The following is a 22223-nucleotide window of genomic DNA, read 5'->3' as shown; positions in this document are numbered from 1 at the left end:
AAAGCCTTTCACTTAGAAGTAATTCCCCCAACTATTTAAAGAGAATAACTATTTTCAGGATTATTAACAGAACTTAAGGTATACAAAGTCACAAGCATGATATCTGGCACACAATAGGTGCTAAATTTTTGGTTTTTCTCCCTTTCCTAATACGGTGTTACAGTTATAGTTTGTGAGAGCTGTCCTGTACAGCAAAAATTCCAAATTAGGTTCTGGGGGTCTCAGTTAGTGATAAAGCAACTGCCTGGCATAGCCAGGCATGGACTGACCTAATAATCCCCAGCACTAAAACACACAAAAGAACAACAGAAAAATCAGCACCATCAACAAAATGAACTTCAAATCAGCCATCTCATCATACCATGACAACACACTCAGCAGTGTGGCTGACTTGAGATGGCACACTGCAGGAAGTTGTCCATCTTTGCTTGAGTGGTTGGCTCATTCCAAAGGAGAGCTAATATGTCACAGACAAAGGGGTGGGGGGAACACTTGCTGAGAAGAGAAAGGACCAGGAAGTAGTCTGAAATGTCTATGACACAAGTAAGAGCAGAACCAGACCAAAGTGGTAGGACATGTGTCTAGAGAATCTAACAGCAGTTAAGGCCAGATCTGAAGGGATGGAATGTTAAGAAGAGGCCACACAGGAGACACAGAACCACCATCTAGCTTTGGAGATTCTGGCAGTAGATACGGTAGAAGTTAGTAAGGAAGAGACTAGTGGCAGGACAAGCTTGTCTACAGTTACCTGGCTATAAGGAAAGGAGACACAACACCTGAAGAGGAATATCAATTATTAGTAATCATGGTCATAACTTTTACATATAATCCTGCTACTTTCCTTTGCCCAAATTAGCCCATACTAACTGCACTGAGCCCCCTCTTCTCTTCCTACATAGTACTTCCCAACACGTCTGAATTCCTGCCTAGCCTTTGGATTATCACAAATGCTCTTGCTGATAATTCCCTTCAGGGTTTAGTTCCACAGCCCAAGTTCTTGATAGCAGCTATCAATAATCACAGCCTGCCATGACTTAGCATGCAGAGGGTTTAAAACTGCAATGTGGGTACTAGGAATCAAACCCAGTTCTCTTAACCAGTAAACCATCTCTCCAGTCCCAAGAGGTCTATCTCTATTCTGCCAAGTCTAAGTATGTCTCTAGCAGTGCTATAATGTGTCTTTGTGTTTTAAGTTCCTCTAGCCTTAAGGATTTATACAGAAAAAAATTAGCTCTCATTCAGATCTTTTATTGAAGCCAGACCTTTTAACAAAATGTATTAGCTAGCAGAGAAGTAGTAGCTCCTAAAAATTCATGCCCTTGCTCTATTATGCCTACTTCCTTATTATCAACTACTCTGGAAAAAACAGTTTTTAGACATGTATGAAATGAATTCTGATTACTGAAAACCATTATTCTAATCTCCCTTTCATCTCCTTGCTCTAAGTTCCTTTCCCATATTCAAGTCTTTTAGTTTCTTTGGATGTTGTTGTTGCTGTTGTTGTTGTTGTTGTTTTGGTTTTTTCAAGACGGGGTTTCTCCGTGTAGCCCTGGCTGTCCTGGAACTCACTCTGTAGACCAGGCTGGCCTCAGAAATCCACCTGCCTCTGCCTCCCAAGTGCTGGGATTAAAGGCGTGAGCCACCACCGCCTGGCTAGTTGTTGTTGTTGTTTAAGACCCACTAAGTTTATCCAAGATCATCTGCATGACCATAGGTTTGGAACTATCCATTTGTGCCTGATGGACACCTGAGTGAGTATATATTGAATAATGACTGCCCCTCCCCCAGAATCCACCAGTGGATAGTAGTTCATCATAGGGCTCATAAGACCTTCTTTGATTCTGTGTGTGTGCATGTTGGGAGTGAGGTGCCACAGTGTAAATACAAAGGAACTTGTGTTTGGAAGTCAGAGGACAACTTTTTAAGCCAATCTCTTCCACCATTATGTGGGTTCCAGGAATAGAATTAGGTTACCAGGCTTCCACAGCCTTTACAAGTACCTTTACCTATGGAGTCATCTCTCAGGCCAACTGTAGGCAGTCATAGCTTCAGTGAGGTCATGACCACAATGGCAATGGCCTGCCCGGAAGACAGCATTTTATAGCCCTTCTTCTGTCTGCTGGCTCTTACAGTTCCCCCTTGACCACTTCCACAACAATCCTCAAGCCTTAGAGGAAGTGGTGTAAATGTCCTATTTAGGGCTGAGCACTCAGCCATCATCTAGTCTCAGTACCTGAGCACCCATGCATCTCAGCATTCACCATTTCAAAAAGAAGCTTCTATGGATAAGGATGGAAGTACGCAGGGAAAACATTTTTTATTTAATATGACTAAATACGTTTTTGAGTTTGTGTATATAGCCCTATGAATTTTAATATATATTTAAACTTGTAATAATACAACCTGGGTGTACACAGAGCAATTCTATTATACCCAAAATTCCATAATACCAACCTTTGCTGTCAAACTTTCCCTATACTCACAAACCTGAGTTCCACTGATCTTCTTTACAGACTTAGTGAACTTACCTTTCTCAGAATGTCATAAAATGGACTCAGGATAATTTTTTTTTTTTTTTGATACAAGATAGCTTACAAACTCCCTATGTTCATAAGACTGGTCTCAAACCTGAAACAATCTTTGCTTCTGCCTGCCCTCCTAAGAAGTATTGGGATCTTAGACATGTACCATCAAGCCAAAGTTCTCACATATAATTTTTCACACTGGTTTCTTCCACTCAGCACAATGTTGTTAAGATTTATCTGGTGTGTATAACAGACTATTTTTTTTTTATGGTAGACAGCCCAGTACTCAGGAGGCCAAGGCAAGAGTATCACAAGTTTGAGGCCAGCTTGGATTAGTGATTTCTATGTTTGAGTTAAAAGTGGCCAGCATGGCCCACACTAACCCCTGTAATGCCTTTCCCACCCCTTGAGACACAGGAGGCCAAGCTCTTCCCTACAAAGAGAGCAAAAAAGTCCAAGATCAGGGCCACAAAATCCACCAATCCCTAGCCACCCTGGAAAGCCCCCACCAACCCATACACCCACCAAGAAACCTTATATAAAACCTGCCTTGGAGCCAAAGAAATGACTCAGTGGTTAAGAGTATTGGCTGTTCTTCCAAAGGACCTGAGTTCAATTCCCGGCATCCACATAACAGTTCAAAACAGTCTGTAACTCCAGTTCCAGGAGATCAGATATTCTCATTTACATATACAAGCAGGCAGAATACCAATGTACATAAAATAAAAAAGAATAAATCATTTTAAAAGATCTGCTTCCTGCTCAGTTCTTTGCTGCTTCTCTCCCAAGCATAAACAGTCACCACTGGTGTCTTTCTCAGTAAATCTCCTAGGATACATAAAGCCCTGTCTGGAAAAAAAACCAACAAAGGTCCCAGTAAGACGGCTCAGGTCACACCTGCTGGCCTGGGTTCAACAGCTTAAACTCATTTATTTAGGAAGGAAGGGGAGGACCAAGTCCTGAAAACTGTCCTCTCACTTCCACATACATACGCTAAGTACACATACATGTGGGTGTGCACACACACACACACACCACACCACACACACACACACACACACACACACACACACACACACACACACACACACAACCACACATATAACCAGAACAGTTTTTTAAAAAGAGTCTAGTCTAACTAAAGTAAGATAGTATTTTTAGAATCCACCTCAGACTATCAGGATAATCTAACATTGAAGCAAATCCTTTATAGATAGTTTCATTACCAGATCAGGAGTTCCCACATTGCTAGCTTAGTAAAACCCTTGACTTAATAAAACACCATTCCTGCCAAGCATGGTGGTTCACACCTGTAATTCTAGGACTGTGGAGCCAAAATCAGGAGGACTTTTGAGTTTGAGGTCAGCCTAGGCTACTTAGGCTACATAATCAGTGCCAGGCATACCCAAACTTCAGAGTGGAAGCTTGTTCATATCTCAACAAAACACACAACAAAATGAGTTGTGGAATGTGGCTCAGAGTCAGAGCAATTAGTTACCTAGCATTCATGAAGCCAAAAACATTGAAAAAATGTTTAAAAATTAGCACTGAAGTTAAACCTTTCAGTTCTTTCAGTTATCTGAAAAACTTACCAGTATGAGGCAGAATAAATTGGGCTTTGGGAGAAGGTATACTCAAGATTAAACCTAGTACTTCATACATGCTAGCAAACTACCACTGTGATATATATCCCAAGCTATTACTAATTTTCACTCACTAAGACCAACTCTAAACTCTGTAAGCCCAGGCAGGCCTTGAACTTGATTCCTTCAAGTTCCTTGATTCCTAGGAAGGAATCAAGTTCAAGGAAGCTAGGATCCCTAGTATCTGGGATCACGGGCTTGTGACATCACACCTGACTTAAATGAGGTTTTAATAGCATATCCTTTGAGACTTTCTGAGTAATCTGAAGTATGCTCAGATAGGTCACAAAAATCTGAGGTCTTTGACAACCAGTGCAACCAGAATTTTTCTACACCATCCTACCATCCATTACCTCAGCTCTGCTATATCTACCTAACTTTCTAACTAGATCCTGAACACCACTCTGTCTCGCACACATTTAGACAACTGAAGCACACACACTTTCCTAGTTTCTTACTCTAGGTCTCAGATGCCAAGTGACCAGAGGCTGCACAATAATGGCCCTCTAGCCTCTGAGCACAGAGGCTTGATTCTCACAGTGAGAAGAGGGCAGCCCAGGCAAGGCAGAAGCTATGCTGAAAAAGAACAGCTCACCACTGGTGCGAGAAAGTGGGTGGCAGCTTTTGTGTTATTTTAGAGCAGTTTGTGCTGATGAGATTTTTGTTGTGGTAACATTCCTCTAGGATTCCTCTGAAAGAACATTTTCTTCCTTCCCTCTTTGACAAAGCAACTCAACAGAATGTGAAAAAGGGAGGAGCACTGACAAAGATATCCAGAAGTTTGCAGATCTTTTTATTATGTCAACATTATTTTTTGAGACAGGATCTCACTCTTTAGACCAGGCTGGCCTCAAATTCACAGAGATCCTCCTGCTTCTGCCTCCCAAGAGCTGTTATATTACTTTTCAAAAAAAAAAAAAAAGATTTATTTATTTTATGTGTTTGAATATGTGTTTTCCCTGCATTGTACCTGTGGCAGTCAAGAGGGTGTTGGATCCCCTAGAACAAGAGTTACAGACAGTTGTAAGCCCCCACGTTGATACTTAGAACCAAACCCTGATCATCTGTAAGAACAAGTGCTCTTAACCTCTGACCATCTCTCCAGCCCCTATTACATCACTTTCTCAGTCGTTGAGCTGCTCATTCTCCCATCTCCTGGCAACGCTAGAACAATAATCAGGTTATCTCTAGACCTCTTCCCTAACAGGAACATGGGTCTATTTGTTTGGTCTCCTAAAGGCCAGTAATATTTCTAGATAAGACTAAAAATTTAGATACCTTGACCATAGTTGTTGGGCCTGTTTAGCTTCTAATTAACAGACTCAATAAATACAGTACTTCAGCCTGGTTATCTAGGCCTCATTTTCCTTGCCAATTTTTAGTTCAGTGATTTTCTACCACGGTTCCTTTGTTTAACCAAACCAACCCACTATGCTTCTTACTACATCATACTTATATCACTCTGGTTCTATACAACTCAGGGAACCCTACCACTTCTATTCTATTCAAATTTTACCTTTCTTCATCCTTGAATTCCTTACACATTATTCACCTTTACAGAAGAATTCCCACTACCAATCAATTAGCAGAATGCTGCTTTCTGCTTGCCCTGTCTTCAATGACAGAGGATTCGATATTTAATGAGCCGGTCTCCTCTATAATAAAATCTTTCTAACTATTAAGCAATTCTTTATCTCAGAAGAATAAAACTGGCTTTTAATTTCCCTACATTGGTCCTGTTCAACAATTAAAATAAAAGAAACAATACAATACATAACAGCATGGGCTTTGAAATCAGATAAAGGCCCAAATCTAGTATGTATCTTTAAGTAAATGTTTAAACTTTCTAGCATCTCAGTTTCCCAATAATAAAACCAACTTCCGAAAACTATTAAGAAAATTAGAGTAACTGTGTAAAGAGCTCATTGCTGTCTCACATAGAGTAAGAGATCAATCAATGACAACTAGTTCCACAGTTTTCATTATTATTTGCTTTAGAGAAAGAAGGTCTAATATAGCCGTAGCTTTGGCCAGACTCAACTTGAACTCCTAATCCTCTTTCCTCCACATCCAGAGTGCTGTATGTGAACAGAATGTGTGCAGGACTGAACCACAATGCTCAGCCAATTTGTCATTTTCAAAATCTCAACTCCTTCTGTATTTGAAGTCAAATATATCACTTCAATGTCGGGGTTCAATGTGATAATTGACCAGTCTCATCACTGAGAAATGATTATTTCTGACTCTGACTTATCGATGGGTTATTGTTCTGGTGGATTAATAATATGATGGTATTATAGAGAAGTGGGGCCTGATTGTAGGAAATACAGTGGTGTGTATGGGTATAACCTAAGAAGATATATCTTGTTCTAAGAACCTTCTGTTCTCTGTTTTCTAGTTGCCATGATGTGGGGACCTCGGCTCTGTCATGTGCTCCTTGAAATGATTAGTCTGCCTAACTACGAGCCTGGAAACAATTCTCAAACAGTGAGCTACAGTGAATCCTCCCTTCTTTCAGTTAGTTTTCTCAGATATTTTGCCACAACAACCAGAAAACAGTTGCTTCTTTTCCAGACTCTAGTTTCTTTACTGTAGTAAGAAAAAAAGTGTATCTCTTAATCTGTCCTTTTACTACCCTGTCTCCATACCTAGCACAGTAAAAGACACAAATAGACATGTAATATTAATGAACTGTGCTAGATACTATTCATTAACATTTATAGTCTTTATCATCCATAACACTCCTCTCTGAACAGTCTCTTGCTGTTCTAAATCATTCTAATGATGTGAAATCCAAAACTGGACACAAAACTCAAAGGTAGACTATTTACAAAGAGAAGAGACTAGGCTTCTCTGTCCTAATGTATACTATGTGACTATTGAATATTTAGCATAGCCTAGTAGCTTCAACAAACTGCTGGTTTATGTGGAACTTGAAATAAGAAACCTTCATATCAGGCTGGTGAGATGGCTCAGCAGATAAGAGCACTGACTGTTCTTCCAAAGGTCCTGAGTTCAAATCCCAGCAACCACATGGTGGCTCACAACCACCCATGAGATTTGACACCCTCTTCTGGTATCTCTGAAGACAGCTACAGTGTACTTATTTATAATAATAAATAAATCTTTAAAAAACAACCTTCACATCTTTCCTATGTGATGACCTTTTACTCTGGGCTCTGCTGACTTGGAACTATAGTAATGCTAAAGGTACAACAGTAAGACAGCGCTTTTTTTTTTTTTAAGATTTATTTATTTTATTTTATGTGTATGAGTACACTGTAGCTGTATAGATGGTTGTGAGCCGTCATGTGGTTGTTGGGAATTGAATTTAGGACCTCTGTTTGTTCAGGTCAGCCCTGCTCACTCAGGCCCAAAGATTTATTATTATAAATAAGTACATTGTAGCTGATGTACCAGAAAAGGGCATCAGATCTCATTACGGGTGGTTATGAGCCACCATGTGGTTGCTGGGATTTGAACTCAGGACCTTCAGAAGAGCAGTCAGTGCTATTACCCGCTGAGCCATCTCTCCAGCCCAAGCAGCTCTTTTTAAGAGTTTTCTTTCATGCACCAGTGTAGGAGAATGCCAGGGCCAGGATGTGGGAGAGGGTGGGTTGGTGAGCTGGGGGTGGGGGTGGGGGAGAGAATGGAATGGGTTTTTTTTTGTTTTTTTTTTTGGTTTTTTGGAGGGGAAACCGAGAAAGGGGATATCATGTGAAATGTAAATAAAGAAAATATCTAATTAAAAAAAAATTTCTTTCTCTAGTTCTTATCTCTTGGCTCCTGTAAACTGTGTCTTTAAAGATAGACTGACCATCCTGAGATTTGCTTCTTTCCCCTAAATAAGAATATAAAACCCCAAAAGGTGAGATCTGACTATTTTTGCCTTCTTTCTCACATACCAACAGAAGGCTGAATACAGATTAACATTCTCTTTCCACAGCAAGATCACATTAAAGACCCAGGGGAACTAGAGACCAAGGGAGGAAGCCCCTTCCCTTCCAAATAGTTAAGTCAGTGTTATGCTATCCACCAATCAGCAAACAGAGACCTGTTCTGCTGGGCATCATCCCACTTGGTGGGAATTAATTCCTAGAAGCCAACAAGCAGAGGCCGTCTCTCCAAACAGATCAGTCTAGGCAGCTTTCAGGGATCCTTTCACACAGAGAGAGAAGAGCCACAGAAGGTAAGAAAGATTACCTCATCACTTTCTTCCACATCCACATCACCATTGGCATCATCATCCATCTGTTTATGGATGTTGCGGATGGCCTCAAAGCTGAGCTTCTCATCCTCGCTGTGGCACAGGGGCTTGTCAATCCGGCAAAACTCTATATGGAAAACCAAGGGACAACATTACTCAGAGACAGCACTCAGCCCCCACCAGCCTCTTGTGTCAGCAATCTTAGCTTCCAGCTCCTGACTCCTCATAGAAGCATTTTAATCAACTACATATACAGTGACAGAAGTGTATCATCCAATCTTTACCCATCTCTTGGAAACTGTGTTGTGCTTCCCATACAGAAACAATGCTTTATCATTCTAATAGCTCTCCAGCAGGCAAGGCTAATTTAGGACTAGGCCTACTCTAGGACACCAGCAACAGCACAAAGAGCTAACTTACAAGTTAGAGTGGAAAACCAAAGGGACAATATATACAGGAAAAAAGGTTGTACTCAGTAATAATAAAGGAAATACATTATTTTAAATATAATTATTGGTCAAATAAACAAATGTAAATCCATGTAATGTTTTTAGCACTAGAGCAATTCAAATGTCTAAGTAAATGTCATAGTTTTCCTTTTTGTTTACTTTGTCATTAGAAACACATATAACATCAACCATAGCCTATCTAGGGAAACCTCGAATATCAATAAAGGCAGGTGACTTTTATTGTCCTTCCTGTCCTCCAGTCCAGTCTCTCCAAACTTACCCGTAGTCCTGCTATAGCCTACCCACAGGATCCCTTCCTCTGAGTCTCTTACTTTGTCACTCAAGGTACATATAATGCTTTCACAAGTATTATGCAGATTTAGGAGGCTTTTTAAAATAATGGAAGTAGTTAACCAGGCTCTAGTGACCAAAGGCCTTGAGGCTGGACATTCCCTAAGGTCACCGGCACTTTCCCCAAAGACCTATGGCAACTGCAAGACGTTTGTATTCCTACCAACAGGCTCTGATATGTAACCTGAGCAGACAAGTGACCTTTGCTGCTGGCAACCTCTAGCAGAGGATTAAGGAGATGAAGTTAAGAGAGGACAAAAGTTTGATGCCCCACATAGTGTTAGAATTGTATCCAGAAAACCATGTCAGCCAAAATTTACAAATAACTCCTTCATCTGAGCATTTCCTAAGCTGTCTTTTCATCTTCCCTGAGACCTTTTCTGTGTCTTCCACACAGGCAAGCTTCCCACAGCCATCTGAAATACCATAAGAGATCCACTCATTTATCAATACATTTTTTACTTACAATGAAAGAATCCAGAATTAAATGTCAAAAAACACATACACTGGGGCTGGAAAGATGGCTCAGCAGTTAAGAGCACTGACTGCCCTTCTGAAGGTCCTGAGTTCAAATCCCAGCAACCACATGGTGACTCACAACCATCCATAACAAGATCTGACACCCTCTTCTGGTGTGTCTGAAGACAGCTACAGTGTACTTACATATAATAAATACATAAATCTTAAAAAAAAAAAAAACACATACACCAAAATCCCATCCTTAATCAACTCTAAACTAAGTAACATTAGACAAGTGGTGGAACTACTTTGTGCCTCCTTTTCTCATCTGTAAAATGAAGTAATAATCTGCTACATGTACTTTTTGTGAGAATTACATTAAACTGTATTAAAGCACCTCTCACACTAGGCATGGTGTTGCCCAGGCATAATAACAGAATCAGGAGTACTGGGAATCTTGATTACTTAGAGAAAACAAAGCTTGGTTAGATGACATGAGATCCTGTCATTACATTAAAAATTTAACTTGAAAATAATCAATCTGATATTCAATACATTTCCAGTATTCTTTCTTTCTTCCTGATCAGCGGTGAATAATTTCCATCTTCACATAACTGACTTTTCCTGACAGAATTAGAAGAGTCAAAGCAGCCTCAGTTCTCTCTGTATGTGAGTGACTAGCCCTGTCACTTACGTCACAGCTTCTTAAATTGTTGGTTACATAACTGAATGTAGGAGTTGAAAAGCAAAAGGTGGTAAGAGAAAAAGGCTCTGAACATGCAATGACCAAAAATTAATTCAAAATAAAATGCATAATGAATCTGAAGTTACCATGCTGGATTGTGTAGCCTTGGCTCTGAACACACTGCATGCTGACTTTGCTTAGTGTAGGCCATCACACCACACAACATCAAGGAACACTTGCCTGAAAATACCTCAGCTCAGATTTCAGACTTTGGTAGGGAGAAGGGATGAGATAAGATCTTGCTATGTAGCTTGGCTAATCTGGAACTCATTATATAGACCAGGATGGCCTCAAACTCAAAAGGATTTGCCTACCTCTACCTCTAGGAATTACAAGCGTAAGCCTTAGTTTTTGAGACAGTCTGTCACTGAAACTGATCTTCACCAATTCTGCTGGGCTAGATGGCCAGCTGGCCCCAGGCATCCTACTGTTTCTGTCTCCCTAAGCTGGAATTAGAGGTGTGAAGTAGAATTCTAGCTTTGTACACTTGTATACCTAGAGTTACATAAACTATCTCAAGCAAAAAGAGGTTACATGTGGGAAAGATTTAAGAAGCCTGTTCTAAGTGAATAGACAACTGATTCACTGTAAGACTCTAACAATGACCTGAACTCCCTCCACATTTATTTGCATCTACTAGTAACATTTACCACACAGTGCTACAACTGTCTTTTTAATATTATGCCGCTTGACTGTGATCTCCACGAATTAAGGTCAGCACATCCCTAGCAGCAACCAAAATCTAATTTCTTGATAAGATGCTCCGTTTAAAAAAGATTCTTTAAAGAATACCTTACTATTAACTCTAGGAGAACAAAGGAAAATAACTAGAAGCAAAAAGAAGGTCAAGGCCCAAGTTCTTGAACTTTTAGTCTCAGGATCTCTGTATATTTTTTTGAGACAGGGGTTCTCTGTTTAACAGTCCTGATTGTCCAGGCTGGTCTTGAACTCACAGAGATCTGCCAGCCTCTGCCTCCCAAGTGCTAGGATTAAAGGTTTGCACCACCACACCCAAACTTTTTAATACCAAAGAACTGTTTGATATTTATCTGGTGTCTATCAGAGGGCCAGCAAGATAGATAAAACTGCTGGCTGTGTAAGCCTGAGTTCAATTCCCAGATTTCACAGGGAACAGAGAAAATTAAATTCTGTAAGTTTCACATCTGGTCTCTATACGAGCCATGGCATATGTAAGCCTGGACATATGCTTGCATGTGTGCACATGCACACACACACATACACCATACATATATACAATATAATCATTTTTTTTTTTTAAAGAAATCAGGGGTGGTGGCAATCTTAACAAAAACTTGGGAGGTGGAGGCAGGAGGATCAGCAATGTAAAAGCAACTCAGCTATACAGGGAGCTCAAGGCTACATAAAACTGAAATCTGAAAGAAGAAAAGAAATAAGTAAACAGGTAAATACAAAAAAAGAAAAGAGATATTAAAACAAATCTTTATGCTTAGATATTAATTAGAGAACAGAATATCCCTAACAAGCGAAGGAAAACAGCATGCTTAATGAAAACTAACTATGTTTTCTGGGCTGGGAAATGCAGTTCAGTTGGTAGAGTGCACAAAGTCTACAATCTCAGCACTTGGGAGGGAGAAGCAGAAAGATCAGAAGTTCAAGGTTATCCTTAGCTACATTGTATTTAGAACTGCCTAGATATATGAGACTATAAAAATGTTTTCTGAAAACATCTTCATGAGAAAGTGAGGACTGTTTTACATTTTTGTATCTACTTCCATATTTAAGCTGTTGTAATATAGCTTTCACTGAGGATCCAAACACAGACATATAGTTGGAAAGGGGCAGGGGAATCTTAATAGCTTTCCAGATAAAAACTATGGCTATTCCCTGCTTTTGTATCTAAACTTGACATGTGCTCAGGGTTAATTTAAGACAACCTGCAATGTGAAATCTGAAACTATATGGATAAACCTGTTGAACTCTGTAACATTCATATTCATTGGTCTATTTTGTACTTTGAATAAATCTTTTTTTAATGTTTTTAATATTTACTTATTTTTAAGTATATGAGTACACTGTAGCTGTCTTCAGACACACTAGAAGAGGGCGTCAGATCCCATTACAGATGGTTGTGAGCCACCATGTGGTTGCTGGGAATTGAACTCAGGACCTCTGAAAGAGCAGTCAGTGCTCTTAACCGCTGAGCCATCTCTCCAGCCCCTGAATAAATCTTTTATACATGCATGATTTGTAATATGATACACAGCTCATTTGGAAACTCTTCGTTCTAGGTTATACAGAATATTCAAATGTTGACACATTCTATTTAGACAATATCAAAATAATCATAATCATTAATGTCACCACTGATTTAATCAGAAAAGCTGTCAAACACACAGTGACTGATATAATTTTCAGAAACTTAATTTTCACTTAAAATTGAGATTTTACTATTGGCAGCAGATATTATCAGTTGTTTTCCTTCAAGTAAAACAACTTATTCAGTAAGTTTCCTTATTCAGTTTCAAGAAAATGTCATGTTGGGTACTATTACTCAAGCCTATAATTATAGAATGCCAGAAAGCGGCTCACCTCCAGTTTCAAGTCAGTCTGGAATTCAAAATAAGACTTAAAGGGGTTTGGGGAGCTGGGAAGAAAGCTCACCAGTTAAGCACACTAGCTGTTCTTCCAGAGGACTGCGGTTTGATTCCCAGCACCAACATGGATACTGAGAACTATTTGTTAACTCCAGTTCCAGGTGCTTTTCCTTCAGATAGCCATCAATCTTCTCCATGAAGCCGAGCTTTATTAAATTATGTCCCTTGAATACAGCATGTATTTACATATATGTATACATATTAATCTTCATTGCTGTTTTCAGGCAAACATCTCCTAAAATCCTTGTAATTTTTCAAAATGATAAGGGTATCTTTATCTGCTAATGGCATATACTAACACAACCTCTAGGCAGCATCAGGATAGGGGCTGGTCATAAGAAAGGTCAAGCCAAGGTTAAAAAACTTTCAGTTTCACTCCTCAATCTTAAGGAGAGAAATCAGAGTTTGATAACTGGAGCTAACATGATAGAATGAGAGAACCGAGTCCTGCAAGACATAAGCAGCCTCTTACTATTCTTAACGATGGCAGAGGAAATTCAAAGTTCTTTCCCAAACATCCAAATCTCTTTCTCTCCCCAAGGCAGAGTTAGTCATTTACTGCTCACTGTTCCATGCTTCAAAGCACTTTGTACATAGTTCCAGTATATGAATTTTCATGTTCTGAGTTGTTCACATGCCACATCCAGAAAAGGGCAAGAACCAAGTTTAACTCATTTTATTCCCAAGAGTCCAGTCTGTCATCGCTGCTAACATTCTCCATGTCAAGCACGAAATCAGCAAATGCTGGCTGGCTAACTGAATGAATGGATAAGCCCTCGCCCTGAGAAAGAGATCTAAAGTTTAAGACTGAGAGCATTAACCCTGGGAAGACTCTCAGATCTGGCCAGGAACCAGAAGTTTGAGAGATAAAGTTACAGGGAAACGAAAGTGGAGATGGAGCAGGGGAGAGCAGATGAATGGACTGAATAGAGACATGAAGACTATGGATACAGATTTAGTGTTGAGAGGGGAAAGGTCCCCAGTGAAACACATAGCAAGTCTAGCCACCAAGGAGAAAGATCAGGTCACTCGGATGTGTACAACCCAGCCAATTTGAAAGATGTCCCTACACTTATTAGAACACCATGTCCTCATGTCCAAGAAGAGACCCAGTTCTTCTCAGCAGGAGGCAGGAATTCAGAAGAGCTTTAGAGCCTTTCTTCTGAACAAAACTGGCACTGTTTTCACTTTTCCAAGCAGCACTGACAGTAATAACCCCAGTTTCAAAACTCCAACCAAGCTTACTTCTCTCCCAGGGGTCATTTATCAAAAACAGAGTGGTGGCAAATGCCTATAATCCCAGCATCCAGGACAGAGAAGTAGGGGGAACACCACAAGTTCCAGGCCAGCCTATTCTACATAGCAAGTTCCAGGCTAGCCAAGATTTCAGAATGATTCTCTACTGTGAGCCACATGACATGGGTGCTAAGAACTAAACTCGGATCCTAAGCATTCACAACCTCCGAACCTTTTCCCCAGCCTTCCTTCTCATTATTCTTAAAATAAACTTCAAAATTCTTCCTGTTTGTTTGCTTGCTTGCTTGCTTGTTTTTCTGGTGCTGGAGAATTAATCCAGGGTATTGTGTGTACTAAGTAACATCTCTATTATACAGCTATGTTCTCAGCCCTGTGTGTAGATATTTTCACTTAGCATGCATAAGATTAAATCATATTCCCCCACCAGAGAATAACCTGTTCTAATTTTCAAGTGGCATTCTATTAAATAGATATACCACCATTTCCTTATCTGCTCACAAGTCTTCTTTTCCTGATACAAAGCTACTATGAACACTTGCACACATGTATCTAAATGAAGATATACTTGTATTTGCCTTGAGTATCTAGAAGTGGAAGTGCTTGAGTACATGAAAGGAGTATGTTTGACTTTTTAGCAAGGTAAACCAACTAACCTGAACCCCTGGGAGCTGCCTTGTCTGGCCTCAGTGGGAAAGGATGAACCTAATCCTATAGAAACATGATGCCCCAGGGCTGGGGGATACCTGTGGGGGCACCCTCTCAGAAGTGAAGGGGATGGAGGATAGGAACAACATTTGGGATGTAAATAAATAAAATAATTAGTTAATAAAAAAGAAACTATCAGAGGTAGGCGGATTTCTGAGTTCGAGGCCAGCCTGAGTGAGTTCCAGGACAGCCAGGGCTATACAGAGAAACCCTGTCTTGAAAAACCAAAAAAAGAAAAAGAAAAGAAAAGAAAGAAAGAAGTCAAACTTTTTCTAAAGTAGATATATCAAGAGAGGGTATGGCGGATCATACATTTAATTTCAGCACTTGGGAGGAAGAGGCAGGTGGAACTATGTAGTGAGACCCTGTCTTAAATATATATTAAATATATATATATATACACATATATATATACACACATATACATATACACAGAGAGAGAGAGAGAAAGAGAAGCTGTACTACATCATATTTTCATACTTCGCTCTTCCCAGGAACATATACTCTTGTTGTGTACTCAGTAATGGTAACACTCAGTCCAGGCTGAAAACTACACAGAATTCTTCATCTATAAAAGACTCTTCATTCTTCCTTAATTTGCAAATCCTAACTCAGGCTGTCTTTCTCTGGTTAAACATTTTTTACTTCAAAAATCTTTCCTGTCATACCCTCCCCCTCCCAAACTGCATTAGCCACATAATATGTCAAGAGCAACAGATACTTTTCATTTACTTTTTTCTATTGTAATTACTTGTCTTCTCCACTAAATACTGAGTTCCATGGTAGCAGGAATATTGGATATCTTATTCTTGGCTGACTCCTGGCTTCAAGCCAATACTTAGAACTTAGCAAAGTCTAAGCACCAAGGTTAGGCTTAAATAAACATCTGTCAAATGAACAAATGAATTCCCACAAGAAATTATTGAATGAAAATATTCAAACAGAAATGAATAAACACAGTACTTGCTCACAAAAATACTTAAGAAAGAGGGGTTGAGGAGATGGCTCAGTAAAGTGCTTGCTGTACAAGTGTGAGGATATTGGATCAGATCCTTAACATCTACACAAAAAGATGGGTGTGGTAGCATGTGCCTGTGACCCTAAACCTCAGGAGTCAGGTGAATCCTGGGGATTTATTGGCCAGCCACCCTAGCTGAAAATGGAAGTTCCCAGGTTCAGGGAAAGACACTATCTCAAAAAATAAAGTCAGAGAAGTAATTGAAGAAGTCAGCTTGATGCCAACCTCCACCTTCCTCACAATGGTATGAGAACACACACACACACTCAGACACACACACAAACACGCACACACATGCACACACACGCATGGACTTAAAGTACAGATCAAAGAGAGTGGGAACAGAAGGGAGGGAGGGTAATCCAGGCAATGAAAGCCTGTAAGAATTCAGCATAGTAACTTGATATCTGATGTATTATCTAGGCACAGTGGTACACACTTATAATCTGAGCATTTGGGAAGAAGGGCCAAGAGAATCACCACAAGTTAACCAGCCTAGTCTACATAGCAAGTTCCAGGCCAGCCAACAATAAGATTCCATCTCAAAACTAACGTTGCCAGGCAATATATGCTCACCAGCACAATAAGGGCTTGACTGTGGTAGGCATTACCAACTTCCCTATGATTGCATTTAAGGCCTGTTTGAGAGGTAGAGTCAAGGAGGTACATGGACATCCTATGCCTAGTACTGTAAGCACAGCTAACAACCCAGGTCTAGAGAGGTCACAGGCTCAAGCTATAAACTTATTGTTGATATTTAGCTAAATTGACATGTCAGCAAACTGTCTTTTAAATACCTATGCTTATACACATAGACAAAAGCTGTTCCCAGCCTAAATCAGAGAAGGCTCTCCCTATACTGAAGGGCAGTGAATGCAGAGAATCCTGGCTGCTCAAGATGCAAAAACTAAGCAATGATTGTGGGTCCAGCCATAAACATTTATACCAGCCCCTTTAAAGCTCAGAGAACATTCATGAAGAGAGTCCAGAAAGTTTTTAAAAGCCAGAAAATAGAGTGAAGGGCTACAAAATGCTATTCTGTAGACTTGGTTAACTATTAATTCCTAACAATTGTAGCCTGCACTGGGCCCACATAAGACCCAATAAGTCAAGGAAAGGAGTGGGGCTCATGAGACACTGCTCTTTACCTCAGAGCCTCAGTCATTGCTAGATTCTAAGAAAGGGTGAACCACTGTCATCAGTTACATACCCATTGCTGAGAGTAACAGGTTCTATAGATAGCTCTAGTATTGCAGCTTCAAAGATGGCCCTGGTTAATCTTAGTGAGTCACAAAACAAAAAAGTGAAAGAGAGATTTATGAGGAGGAGTTCGGGTGATGTAGACAGAGATCGTACATTGTGGGGGTGAGAGTTGTCAGTATGCAGTATGTCAATCAAAATAGAGAACTACAGTGGTTGTGCCACCTAATAACCAAACTCTCTTAGACCATAAAAGGAAGCCCCAAACAATAACTAGGGCCCTTAAGTACTTTCTTACTCAAGTGATTGACTGCTTGGTTACAGAGAATTCTGATCTGTACAATTGCTTTGCTTTTGAATACAATTTCCTCTAGCTACTTTGCAATCTTTGTGTGCCGGTATTACAATGCTTTGAAAAAGGCACCAAGTATCTGGAAAGATCTAATCCAAACGCTGACCACCAATTTACTCTCTGATAAAAAGTGACTAAAAGTTCCTTTCTCGCTAGGTTTTAAAAACAATTTGACAGGTCACTAGAGAAGAATACTTAGTCCTGGCACATTGTGTAAGAGGGAAGAGGACCAAGAACAAAAGAAGACACCTCTAAGCAAAAAGAAGTAAACCTAATCCTCCACTGGATGAGAAAGCCTCACTAGGTGACTCCTTAGCCTCTACATTTACATTCTTCCTCGCCTCTTTTTTCTTCAAACTTTGCTCTCACAAGAAGCCTTCTTCACTTCAATCACAAAAGAACACACACGGTATGTACTCTCAGATAAGTGGATATTAGCCCAGAAGATCAGAATACCCAAAGTACAATCCACAAACCACAAGAAACTCACGAAGAAGGAAGACCAAAGTGTGGATACTTCGTTCCTTCTAAAAAGGGGAACAAAATACCCATGGAAGGAGTTGCAGAGACAAAGTATGGAGCAGAGAATGAAGGAAGGACAATCCAGAGACTGTTCCACCTGGGAATCCTTCCCATATTCAATCATCAAATCCAGACACTATTGTGGATACAAGCAAGTGCTGGCTGACAGGAGCCTTATATAGCTGTCTCCTGAGAGGCTCTGATAGTACCTGACTAATACAGAAGTAGAGGCTCACAGCCATCCATTGGACTGAGCACAGGGTCCCCAATGAAGGAGCTAGAGAAAGGACCCAAGGAGCTGAAGGGTTTGCAGCCCCTTAGGACAAACAACAATATGAACTAACTAGTACCCTCAGAGCTCCGAGACACTAAACCACCAACTAAAGAGTACACATGGTAGGACTAATGGCTCCAGCAGCATATGTATAGCAGAGGATGTCCAAGTCGGTCATCAAGGGGAGGAGAGGCTCTTGGTTCTTCATTCTGTGCCCCAGTGTAGGAGAATGCCAGGGCCAGGAAGAAGGAGAGGGTGGGTTGGTGAGCAGAGGGAGAGGGGAGGGAAAAGGGTTTTAGGGTTAGTTTTTTTTTCTTTTTTTTTTCTGGAGGGGAAATCAGGAAAGGAGATATCATATGACATGTAAATAAAGAAAATATCTAATTAAGAGAAAGAAAGAAAAAAAAGAACAGAGTGATCAAGCTGAAGCCATAAACCATAAGTGGATTGTAGCCTGTTTTACAAATAAAGTTTTATGGGTACATTAAAAAAAAAAAAAAAGCCTCCTTCAAAAAGAAAATGCTTAATCCCTACAGGGAGTCCCTACCAAGCAGGCCATGACCTTAGTGTCCTGGGTTCTTCTGCATTCTAATTGCTTTTGCCTTCTCCTCAGTCTCTCAGGACTGTAACTACTGCTAAGCAGCCCATTTTCCTGGCTTTTGTCTCTGTGTCCTTCCTGACTGGTTTAAAAATATCTGTCCCCAGTTCAGTGCTCACACACTGAAATATCCATTTCAGCTTTTCACTTTTAAGCAACAACTTGTTGAAATCAGAACTAGTCAAGCTAGTTAAAGGCACTAGGAAGTCAAACTAATAAAACCCTTTTCTGACTCCCAGGGTCCCCTGTATGCTTACCCTCTGAATTCCTGAAATACATTCTGAATTACAGAAATGGCAAATGTGCATCTTTAAATTCTAACTTTCATACACATTGACTAGTTTGCCTAAGAATTCATTTTCCTCTCTTTCTCCCCACCCTGTTACTTGCTTTCTTTATGTGTTTGTTTGCTTGAGACAGGGTCATAGGTAGCCTTCAACTCACTATGTATCCCAGGCTTGAACTCAATATGTATCTCATGGTAATTCTCTCTCAGCTCCCTAAGTACTGGGATTACAAGCATCAGCTCCTATTACGCAGGATTAGTTTTATCTGAAAAATCAGCAAGGTTCTTTGAAAAGCACTAACCCTACATCAATGTTAGTTGTTCATTTGTCAGTTCTCCGTGTTCTTTACAAGAGCAGCCTTTGATTTTTCTAGTGTTCCCCTGTATCTAGCCAAGCACTAGGCAACACAGTTTCTGATGTAAGAATAACTTAAAGTTGTATATATTCTTTGAAGATTTGCTTTTCCCAGCTTTGGGGTACCACAAGCCACAGGTCTTTATATGCTAAAGCTGTCTATGCCAAGAAAAAAGGCTAGTCTCAGAGGAATTAAATCAACACACTTGTTCAAAAACTACCCCAAGTTCTCTGACTTGGAGGCTGACCCAACATTCTTGTGCCCTAGCCAACACTCGTTAAGAGTCTGGGATATCCAAAAACATAATTAGAGACAACTCAAGACAGATTTCTACTGAGAAAAGTTTTATAAATGTGTTAGGGACCTAAGAACAGGCCCAGATAAGGACAGTGCACAGTGCTAACAAAACATGTTTAGCCTATCAGTGGAATATAAATATATATATATATATATATATATATATATATATATATATATATATATATATATATATATATATTCCATACACACACACACAAACACACCGGTGGATTATACACCTTCCAGGTTTAGAAATGAGGCTGGTTCCAGCAACTATCAAGTACCAAAAGCACAGTAACAAATGCCTTGAAGACATTAAGACTGAGGAATCAAGCACACACCACAGCATGGGGTAAAAAAAAATCTGGATTCCAGTTTCCATAGCAATAGGAAGATGGACTCAAATCTCCTGGATGTGCTGTTCACTGTATCACCAGAGAACACATTACTAACCTCCCCAAGAGAGCAGAACTAAGGAGAGAGTCACATTACTTTTCTATCCCACACAAACTTCTACTCAAGCAATAAACAGTCAGTGGACCCTCAATCTCCTCCTGGGAGATAACAGCCAGGAGCATCTGTTGGAAAGCTTTGCATTCAAGATGATAACTCTAAGAAGCAGTTACAGCGTAAGAGTGACTTTCTTTACCAAACCTTTCTCAGTATGTGGCAGAATTCCTAATGAGTGAGGACCATCCAGAATGAAGTATGCCTAAGCCTCCTTACAGACCTGCTTCCTCATCCCCACAGTCAGAACTATTCTGAAGGGCAGGCCTCTACTGCAAAGGCCATGCCAATCAAGAGAGCATAGTGGAGGCTTCAGTGCCCTAGAGAGACATAAAAATCTCCTCAATGATCTCGTTGGTTTCAGTTTCTTTCAGACTTATCCCTTATCAAGTAATCATAATTTTTCTGAAATTTAAATTTACTAGAATTTGTTCTACAGAAAAAAAAATTCTTTTTGGATATGCATGTGCACATACACACTCTGTACAAGAAACTTGAGCAAGATCAGTAGAGTGTATGAATGCCAATATCCTGGTAGTAATATTATATTACATTTTTTTCCAAATTGACACTGTGGAGAAAAATTATAATGTTCCCCAGTTATGTCTCCATGCTACTTAGAAATGCATGTAAATCTACAGTGATTTCAGTGAAGTCTTATTTTTTTCTAAAGATTTAATTTGATTTATGTGTTTGTATATACATGAGTGTATAGCAAGTGTATGCATGTTCCCAAAGAAGCCAGAGTAGATGTCAGAATCCCTGGAACTGGAGTTACAGGTGCTTGTAAAATGCCTGACATGGATGCTGTGAACCAAACTTGGGTCCTCTGGAAGAACCATTGCTCTTAACCGATGTGCAATTTCTCCAGCTGTAAATTTTTATTTCTAAAACACATCTTCATTGATGAAATTCTAAAGTCCTATAATAGTATTTCAAAGAGTTTGATATAATAATAGTTATTGCATGTCAAGTATGATAGTGCATAATTTAAGACCTTCAAAAGCTGAGGCAAAAGGCCTGACCCAAGTTTAAGATCAGCTTAGGACACAAAGCTAGCTCTCATCCCAAGACATCTTTTTTTTTCTTGGTTTTTTGAGATAGGGTTTCTCTGTGTAGCCCTGGCTGTCCTGGAACTCACTCTGTAGACCAGGCTGGCCCGGAACTCAGAAATCCGCCTGCCTCTGACTCCCAGTGCTGGGATTAAAGGCGTGAGCCACCACCGCCCAAGGCATCTTTTAGCATTCACTGATTGCCTCATGGACATTTTTTCAAGGCTTCAAATGCTCGGTAGCTAACATAAGGGTTGCTCCATTACCCTTCCCTCCTGCCACTCACATACACCCTACATTCCCACCATCCCAATTACTTTCCATTTCATAAAAGAGCAAGGTTCAGTTGCTGGCTTTTTAAGGTTTCTTCTGCCTACAGGAACCTTACCTCATTCCATGCCTGACAAATTTCTACTCAAATGTCAATATTCTAATCAGGCCTTTTCTACTTCTTAGGAGCTTCTCTACACTGACCATTAAGGCTTGATTAGGCATCTCTAATCTATATTTATGCTTTTTAAGGCCTGGTGGTTCTATTATAATCTAAAACATTTATTTGAATTTTCTGCCTCTGTTTCTATCTGTAAAATAAAGAGAATATAGTGTCTACTTCATGGGGTATGAGAATTAAACAAACTGATACACACAAACTACTTCAATTCAAATATAGAATATAATAAGCATTTGATTATTACTATGTTCTTTAGTTGTACTTGCCACGGACACCTGCGTGATGGCGGTATTTGAGGTGAAAACTTCAAGGAAAGTCAGCCTCCTGCCT

General features: G+C 39.9%; 1 protein-coding gene across 4 annotated transcripts in view; it reads right to left on the bottom strand.

The window, feature by feature from the left end:
- Window positions 1-22223, bottom strand: part of Stim1 (stromal interaction molecule 1) — a 191792-nt gene that overhangs the window by 76992 nt on the left and 92577 nt on the right. For 3 of the 4 annotated variants that reach the window (XM_031387678.1, XM_031387679.1, XM_031387680.1), the window contains one exon: window positions 8372-8502. In XM_031387678.1, the coding sequence (XP_031243538.1) occupies window positions 8372-8502 (131 nt within the window). Of the gene's footprint in view, window positions 1-8371; window positions 8503-22223 lie in introns of those variants that run through there. The other variant, XM_031387681.1, reaches the window with a different exon arrangement.

This window comes from Mastomys coucha, unplaced genomic scaffold, assembly GCF_008632895.1.
Source record: "Mastomys coucha isolate ucsf_1 unplaced genomic scaffold, UCSF_Mcou_1 pScaffold21, whole genome shotgun sequence".
Taxonomy (NCBI): domain Eukaryota; kingdom Metazoa; phylum Chordata; class Mammalia; order Rodentia; family Muridae; genus Mastomys; species Mastomys coucha.
Note: the sequence above shows the minus strand (reverse complement) of the source record. Positions and strands in the feature narration are given on the sequence as shown.